This window comes from Oncorhynchus keta, chromosome 5 (genome assembly GCF_023373465.1).
Source record: "Oncorhynchus keta strain PuntledgeMale-10-30-2019 chromosome 5, Oket_V2, whole genome shotgun sequence".
Lineage (NCBI taxonomy): Eukaryota > Metazoa > Chordata > Actinopteri > Salmoniformes > Salmonidae > Oncorhynchus > Oncorhynchus keta.
Window position 1 is genome coordinate 29,247,759 of NC_068425.1, and position 8,972 is coordinate 29,256,730.

The 8,972-nt window shown below is 49.1% G+C and overlaps 1 protein-coding gene across 1 annotated transcript in view; it reads left to right on the forward strand.

Moving 5' to 3' along the window:
* Positions 1 to 8,643: 8,643 nt before the first annotated feature.
* Positions 8,644 to 8,972, forward strand: part of LOC127930342 (somatostatin receptor type 5-like) — a 10,836-nt gene continuing 10,507 nt past the window's right edge. The window contains exon 1 of the mRNA XM_052520016.1: positions 8,644 to 8,722. Within this exon, the coding sequence (XP_052375976.1) occupies positions 8,644 to 8,722 (79 nt within the window). The remainder of the gene's footprint in view (positions 8,723 to 8,972) is intronic.

Below are 8,972 nucleotides of genomic sequence, written 5' to 3' on the forward strand. Positions count from 1 at the left end.
CCAGAGGTGTTATGATTCTTTCCCATACAAGAGCCTCATAGAGAACATGCCCACGCAAACGTGGGTTATATATGTTGGTTAGATAAAATCGGCTTCATAGATTTATACCATTGTGTCACTGCATAGTTACTTGGAGGGCTGTCTCAGCCAGCCCTCCTTCCATGTTTAAATGTCTAGTATTAAATAGGGCACGTTAATTTCCCTCAATAGTCATTTGTGTGGTCCTTCTGTAGCTCAGTTGGTAGAGCATGGCGCTTGTAACGCCAGGGTAGTGGGTTCGATCCCCGGGACCACCCATACGTGACTGTAAGTCGCTTTGGATAAAAGCGTCTGCTAAATGGCATAAAAAAAAATTAAAAAAATTTGAACTGACAAACTATAGTGAGAAAATGGTGAGAATCCATCATAAAGGGTACAAAGTAGACAACCGTCACATGTAGACCTACAGTACTCTTAAAATGGCCTCTTAAAAGGAAACCCATTTTTTGTTATATCGTATTTGTGTATCTCTGAGCAACGTTCTATCGATTCCCGGAGTCATTTTAATGTTTTCGTGTGTATCTGAGCTATTCACCGTTCAAGCAGGCAGAAATACAGCTGGTACGCTGACTTTTGTGTCATACAGTATATTACATATCCTGCTTTACATGTTATGGGACAAATTAGTCATTCTGGTCAAGGGACAAATCTTCCCCCCTCAAATGTCCTTGAGGATCGCCTCTCAGGCCAATAATAGGGCTTTGTCTTCCAGACCGCTAATAGCTTTTACATAACGGCTAGTTTCCTGCCCTACTCCCAACAACCCCCAAATCCACTAACCCTCCATAAAAGGGGATTACATGCTAATCTCGGCCATAAGGAGACTGTCTTGCAAAGACTCTGTGGACACTGAGAGAACTTTGTTTTGGCTTTCAAATCAATCTGCAGTTGAGACCTATGTTTGGTTGGGAGACAGTATGAAATTGATTTCTGATAAAAGATTGCAATGGAAAAGCAACGTATGTTCTCTTCAGGCCTGTAACAACTTCAATGTAACACAAAGTGGAGACTCAAATGTATCAATGGCGCTCCTATATACATGTAAAATGTCTTATTACATTCCACTCCAAGGATTGGATCATATTCTGGGGCAAGAGAGGGAGAAGGGAAGGGTTATTGCGTGTATTTTTTCCCAGACCTCAAAACTGGTCTCCTGCTAGGGTTTTAAACGTTGTCGTGGACAGAACATCCAGATAAGACTATAATCCCCTGGCCCAGCCAGCAAATGGTAGCCATTCCCTACACCGGCTTTCAGAGCTTTTAACTCCTCAGGGAAGCTAACTGCTTGTGCTTGCTGGAGGAGTAGTGTCTCTGCCTGGAGAGGGAGGTAGGTATAGAAGCCACCCCATCTGAGGTCTGGTTTGTCTGAGGTCTGGTGATCAGATCCGGCATAGTTTGGGATTGTGTTAGGTCAGGGAGAGCCGTTGTTGGTTCCATTGAAATGCTGTAGCATTGGGCGGACTTCCTTAACTCATGAGCTTCAGTTGGTTGCGGAGGGGCCGCACGCCTGGGGGCTGTCGGCCACTCTTTCTCTGGTTGGGACAAGAATGGTGGTCCCAAGCTCCAGCGATGGGGTTTAGCCAATTCCTTAAGGGTTTTACCTCTAGTAACGTCATCAGCAGGATTGTTTATGCTATCAACATACCTCCAGTCCTGGACTTCTGTTAGGTCTTGGATTTCCGCAATGCGAGTTCCGATGAACACCTTATACCTGCAGGACTCCGACTTGAGCCAGGTCAATACAGTGGTCGAATCACTCCAGTAGATGACCCTTTGGATTGGCAAGGTGAGCTCGGCTCGCAAGGTAGAGGCCAACTGGGCTCCGGAAAGGGCAGCACTGAGTTCCAGCCTAGGCATTGACAACTGCTTCTTGGGTGCGACCCTGGACCTGGCCATGACAAAGGAGACATGGGTGTGGCCTGCCTTATCCTCCACTCTAAGATAGGAAACCGCCCCATAAGCTCGCTCCGAAGCGTCACAGAACACATGCAGTTCCAGGCATGATCCCGGTTGGTCAGCACAGGATGGTACATAACATCTTGGCATTTGGACATCAGAGAGCTCCGTTAACTCTGTTTCCCAACAGATCCATCGTTCCACCATATCAGCCGGGTAGATTGGTTCATCCCAGTCCCTTTTGGTCTGCCACAGGTCCTGGAACTAAGACTTTGGCCCGTGTTGTGTATGGCAGGATATACCCAAGGGGATCGTATTGACTGGCCAGGGTCCGATAGATGGTGCGCAGAGTGGGGGTTTCTTTACTCTGGGATGAGCGGTGCTTATCCCCCAGGGTATCTGGTATGCAGCTCCACCTCAGTCCTAGAGTGGGCTCTTCTGGGTTAGCACCAGACTGCATTAGCCATAGTTCACTGCTACTGGACCTAGCTTGTGGCGGGAGGTGCTGGATAACCTCTGCTCTGTTACTAGCCCACTGTCGGACCTCAAATCCCCCTTTGGACAGGAGATTCCGTACTTTATCAAGGAGTGATTTCGCTTCAGCCGTGGATGGGATGCTCTGTAAGCAGTTATCCACATAGAAGGCATTTTCCACTGAATCCAATACTTCTGGGTCACTGTCTGGATGCTCCCGTGCGTGTCTCCGCAGAGCGTATATGGCACAGCAAGGACTGCAGGTGGTGCCAAATGGGAGTACCTGCCATTCATAGATTGTGGGCTCTGCATCTCGTTCCATATCTCGCCATATGAACCGGAGCAGTGTGGTGTCGGAAGGCAGTAAACGAATCTGATGAAACATGGCTTTGATGTCTCCACTAATGGCTGTAGAGTGCTGCCGGAACCGGAGAAGGACACCGAGCAAGGAAGGACCTAAGGTTGGTCCGGGGAGTAGACAGTCATTCAGGCTTTGACCAGCTGCTTGGAATGAACAGTTGAAGACAAGTCTATACTTCCCACCATGTTGCTGGATAACATGGTGAGGGAGATACCAGGATTCACTAAGTGCGTTTCCCTCTTCATGAGCTGTCACTTCAGTGACGTACCCTGCCTTCACAAGGTTATGAATCTCTCTGTTATGAACTTCTGCAAGCTCAGGATTCTTCACCAGGCGTCGCTCCGTTCCACGCAGTAGTGGGAGTACAGCCCGTGTCGTGGTTGCCAGAGGAGGATGGTTGGGCACCCATAGCATTGGGGTTGCATACCTGCGAACGCCATCCATTTCAGTGGTGGTGGTGCTCTTCTCCAGGAGATCTAATGCATAGGAGTCATTTTTCGAGCGAGTGACCTCCTGTAGCTTCCGGTTGGAGAAGGTGTCCATCTTCCAGAGCATCTCAACATTCCGAAGGAGGTCAGTGGCTGCATCTGGATTGCTTCTGCTGAAGAGGACTTGCTGTGACTGTACAGCTTGGGTGGAGAGAAGTAGATGGGATGGACCTTGCACAGCCCAACCCAAGGATGTATGGACAGCAATGGGTCCTCCTTCTGGTCCAGCTCGTATAGGCTCTGTCGGGGTGACAAGATGTGGGTGGTCTGACCCAATCAGGATAAGTGGCGCTACTCTGGCCAGGTTAGGAAGAGGCAATCCTCGTAGATGAGGATATTGTTTCTGTAGAACACTTACCGGGCAGGAGTGCTCTGCGAGATTCAAGCCATCTGCCGTGAAGGCATTGGTGATGTTATAGGCCACGTCCCTGTTTCCTGAAGGTGAAATGCTAAAGGTTACAGCAGAGCCTTTCATTTGGATAACATCATGTCGCACCGTTCTGAGATGAAGGGTCTCGGGGGTCCCTTCCAGGTTAAGCCTGTTCTTTCTGGCCCATCATCTAGAACGGCGAATGTATCAATGCTTCTCCCATCACTTTGCAGAGTGACCTTGACCACCTTCAACATGACCCTTGGAGACCGGTTCTGCTGGTCGAGATACAGCTCCTTTGCAGCTCCTACCATGAGCATACTCTGCTCCTTCTTTGCTTGGGGAATTAGATCATGCAACATGGTGAGATGGATTTCTTTACAGCGGTTGCAGGGTTTCCTCAATGTGCAGGTCTCCACCTTATGGCTACGGGCACACTTGTAGCATCGCTCGCCTGAAGTGATCCAGGCCTTCAATTGAGTTTGAGTGAGCCCCTTACTATTGCAATATGGGCAGTAAGGCTGGAATTTGATGTTCTTGCTCTTGAGAGGGGTCTTCTTCCCGGGTTCCTCCCCGGCCTCACTATTTAAGTACATGGTAGTGGGATTTGGTCTTTTCTGTCCCTGCTGGCGTTCAAACTCCTTCCTTCCCCCGGTGGCTATGGCGGAGATTGTGGCCTGGTGAGCGATGCTCTTCGCCTTTGCCTTCACCTCCAACCATGCGGCCAGGTCTCTGAGAGCATAGGTGCTTCTCGAGCCCTCTTTCAGGATGCCCTTATTCAAACAATGTTCAATGAAACTGTCTCTGAGGTACACTGGAAGTTTGCTAAGAAGCCTGTCCACGTGGGAGCCACGTTTAAGCTCGTTCCCGTCTTCTCCTTCAACGGATTGGAGCATCGAGGTCAGGGATTGGACAGCCAGGGAGAATTCCTGGAAGGCAGCATGGTCTCCCATTTTAATTGGAGACGTGTTCAGGATGTTGTTTAGTAGATAAGATACGCCGCCGACAGAGATGGCCGCCTCGCTTCGCGTTCCTAGGAAACTATGCAGTTTTTTTTATTTTTTTTACGTGTTATTTCTTACATTAATACCCCAGGTCATCTTAGGTTTCATTACATACAGTCGAGAAGAACTACTGAATATAAGATCAGCGTCAACTCACCATCAGTACGACCAAGAATATGTTTTCCGCGACGCGGATCCTGTGTTCTGCCTTACAAACAGGTCAACGGAATGGATCGCATGCAGCGACCCCCCAAAAAAACGACTTCGTAAAAGAGGGAAACGTAGCGGTCTTCTGGTCAGACTCAGGACACGGGCACATCGCGCACCACTACCTAGCATTCTTCTTGCCAATGTCCAGTCTCTTGACAACAAGGTTGATGAAATCCGAGCAAGGGTAGCATTCCAGAGGGACATCAGAGACTGTAACGTCCTCTGCTTCACCGAAACATGGCTCACTGGGAAGACGCTATCCGGGGCGGTGCAGCCAACGGGTTTCTCCACGCATCGCGCCGACAGAAACAAACATCTTTCTGGTAAGAAGAGTGGCGGGGGCGTATGCCTCATGACTAACGAGACATGGTGTGATGAAAGAAACATACAGGAACTCAAATCCTTCTGTTCACCTGATTTAGAATTCCTCAATCAAATGTAGACCGCATTATCTACCAAGAGAATTCTCTTCGATTATAATCACAGCCGTATATATCCCCAACCAAGCAGACACATCGATGGCTCTGAATGAACTTTATTTAACTCTTTGCAAACTGGAAACCATTTATCCGGAGGCTGCATTCATTGTAGCTGGGGATTTTAACAAAGCTAATCTGAAAACAAGACTCCCTAAATTTTATCAGCATATCGATTGCGCAACCAGGGGTGGTAAAACCTTGGATCATTGTTACTCTAACTTCCGCGACGCATATAAGGCCCTGCCCCGCCCCCCTTTCGGAAAAGCTGACCACGACTCCATTTTGTTGATCCCTGCCTACAGACAGAAACTTAAACAAGAGGCTCCCACGCTGAGATCTGTCCAACGCTGGTCCGACCAAGCTGACTCCACACTCCAAGACTGCTTCCATCACGTGGACTGGGACATGTTTCTTATTGCGTCAGATAAAAATATTGACGAATACGCTGATTCGGTGTGCGAGTTCATTAGAACGTGCGTTGAAGATGTCGTTCCCATAGCAACGATAAAAACATTCCCTAACCAGAAACCATGGATTGATGGCAGCATTCGTGTGAAACTGAAAGCGCAAACCACTGCTTTTAATCAGGGCAAGGTGTCTGGTAACATGACCGAATATAAACAATGCAGCTATTCCCTCCGCAAGGCTATTAAACAAGCTAAGCGTCAGTACAGAGACAAAGTAGAATCTCAATTCAACGGCTCAGACACAAGAGGCATGTGGCAGGGTCTACAGTCAATCACGGACTACAAGAAGAAACCCAGCCCAGTCACGGACCAGGATGTCTTGCTCCCAGGCAGACTAAATAACTTTTTTTGCCCGCTTTGAGGACAATACAGTGCCACTGACACGGCCTGCAACGAAAACATGCGGTCTCTCCTTCACTGCAGCCGAGGTGAGTAAGACATTTAAACGTGTTAACCCTCGCAAGGCTGCAGGCCCAGACGGCATCCCCAGCCGCGCCCTCAGAGCATGCGCAGACCAGCTGGCCGGTGTGTTTACGGACATATTCAATCAATCCCTATACCAGTCTGCTGTTCCCACATGCTTCAAGAGGGCCACCATTGTTCCTGTTCCCAAGAAAGCTAAGGTAACTGAGCTAAACGACTACCGCCCCGTAGCACTCACTTCCGTCATCATGAAGTGCTTTGAGAGACTAGTCAAGGACCATATCACCTCCACCCTACCTGACACCCTAGACCCACTCCAATTTGCTTACCGCCCAAATAGGTCCACAGATGACGCAATCTCAACCACACTGCACACTGCCCTAACCCACCTGGACAAGAGGAATACCTATGTGAGAATGCTGTTCATCGACTACAGCTCAGCATTCAACACCATAGTACCCTCCAAGCTCGTCATCAAGCTCGAGACCCTGGGTCTCGACCCCGCCCTATGCAACTGGGTACTGGACTTCCTGACGGGCCGCCCCCAGGTGGTGAGGGTAGGCAACAACATCTCCTCCCCGCTGATCCTCAACACGGGGGCCCCACAAGGGTGCGTTCTGAGCCCTCTCCTGTACTCCCTGTTCACCCACGACTGCGTGGCCACGCACGCCTCCAACTCAATCATCAAGTTTGCGGACGACACAACAGTGGTAGGCTTGATTACCAACAACGACGAGACGGCCTACAGAGAGGAGGTGAGGGCCCTCGGAGTGTGGTGTCAGGAAAATAACCTCACACTCAACGTCAACAAAACTAAGGAGATGATTGTGGACTTCGGAAACAGCAGAGGGAACACCCCCTATCCACATCGATGGAACAGTAGTGGAGAGGGTAGCAAGTTTTAAGTTCCTCGGCATACACATCACAGACAAACTGAATTGGTCCACTCACACTGACAGCGTCGTGAAGAAGGCGCAGCAGCGCCTCTTCAACCTCAGGAGGCTGAAGAAATTTGTCTTGTCACCTAAAGCACTCACAAACTTCTACAGATGCACAATCGAGAGCATCCTGGCGGGCTGTATCACCGCCTGGTACGGCAACTGCTCCGCCCTCAACCGTAAGGCTCTCCAGAGGGTAGTGAGGTCTGCACAACGCATCACCGGGGGCAAACTACCTGCCCTCCAGGACACCTACACCACCCGATGTTACAGGAAGGCCATAAAGATCATCAAGGACATCAACCACCCGAGCCACTGCCTGTTCACCCCGCTATCATCCAGAAGGCGAGGTCAGTACAGGTGCATCAAAGCTGGGACCGAGAGACTGAAAAACAGCTTCTATCTCAAGGCCATCAGACTGTTAACCAGCCACCACTAACATTGAGTGGCTGCTGCCAACACACTGTCATTGACACTGACCCAACTCCAGCCACTTTAATAATGGGAATTGATGGGAAATGATGTAAATATATCACTAGCCACTTTAAACAATGCTACCTTATATAATGTTACTTACCCTACATTATTCATCTCATATGCATACGTATATACTGTACTCTATATCACCGACTGCATCCTTATGTAATACATGTATCACTCGCCACTTTAACTATGCCACTTTGTTTACTTTGTCTACATACTCATCTCATATGTATATACTGTACTCGATACCATCTACTGTATGCTGCCCTGTACCATCACTCATTCATATATCCTTATGTACATATTCTTTATCCCCTTACACTGTGTATAAGACAGTAGTTTTGGAATTGTTAGTTAGATTACTTGTTGGTTATCACTGCATTGTCGGAACTAGAAGCACAAGCATTTCGCTACACTCGCATTAACATCTGCTAACCATGTGTATGTGACAAATAAAATTTGATTTGATTTTGATTTGATTCATTCTTTACTAGCTGACGTAGCTCACCATATCTCGCCTTCAGGGCCTGGAGAGCTGCAGTGTATGGTGTTGCGGAGTGCATAAAGGATTGGGCCAGCCTGTATGCACTGGGAAACCGCAAATGATCCATTAGTACTTGGTATTTGTAGCGTTCTGACAGATGACTGTGAATACCCAGTAGACTCTCCAATGCCATTTCCAAAAGGACAAATTCACTCTCCTTTCCATTTTCAAAGTATGGCAGTTTGGGTCTGGGAATTCCATAGGCTGAGACTACTAGAAGTTTCATAATGTTGGCTCCCTCTTCTGGTTGCGTGAAGGATAAACCCGGGACTTCTGATGAGCCCACTGTGGCCTCATTGGGCCGGTCCCCTACTGTCCCAGACCCACCATTTGTGGCAGCCGGAATTGGGCGAGAGCCCTCCGACCTGTTGTTTGAGGACTGGCCTGGCCCTGGACGAAAGGAATGAATTGCCTTGGTCGGTAATTGGCGGAAAGGCGAAGGAGTGATGCTTTGTCCAGATGGAGGAATGCTAACTTGTGTGACTGGCGGAGCGGCCTGTCTCCCGTGCTCCGTGTTGGCTGTTGACCCCGGAGCCTCCAAGGACTGTGGGCCATGCTGTACCAGAGGGGCAGATTGGGAAAGAAAGGCAGACAGTTCAGGTCCATCTGGAGGGGTGGTCAGGTCAACTCCCTGTTCGTTCCTCTCCAGGAAGTATGACACCATCCGTGCCTCCTCTAATTCCCTTCTGGCTTGACGGTGCCGTCGCTGCTGTGCCAGGTCCTTGGCAATGAATTCCCGTTCCTGTAGAGCTCTACGGGCCTGCCCATCCAATTGGTGACATCGTTCGTCAGCCTG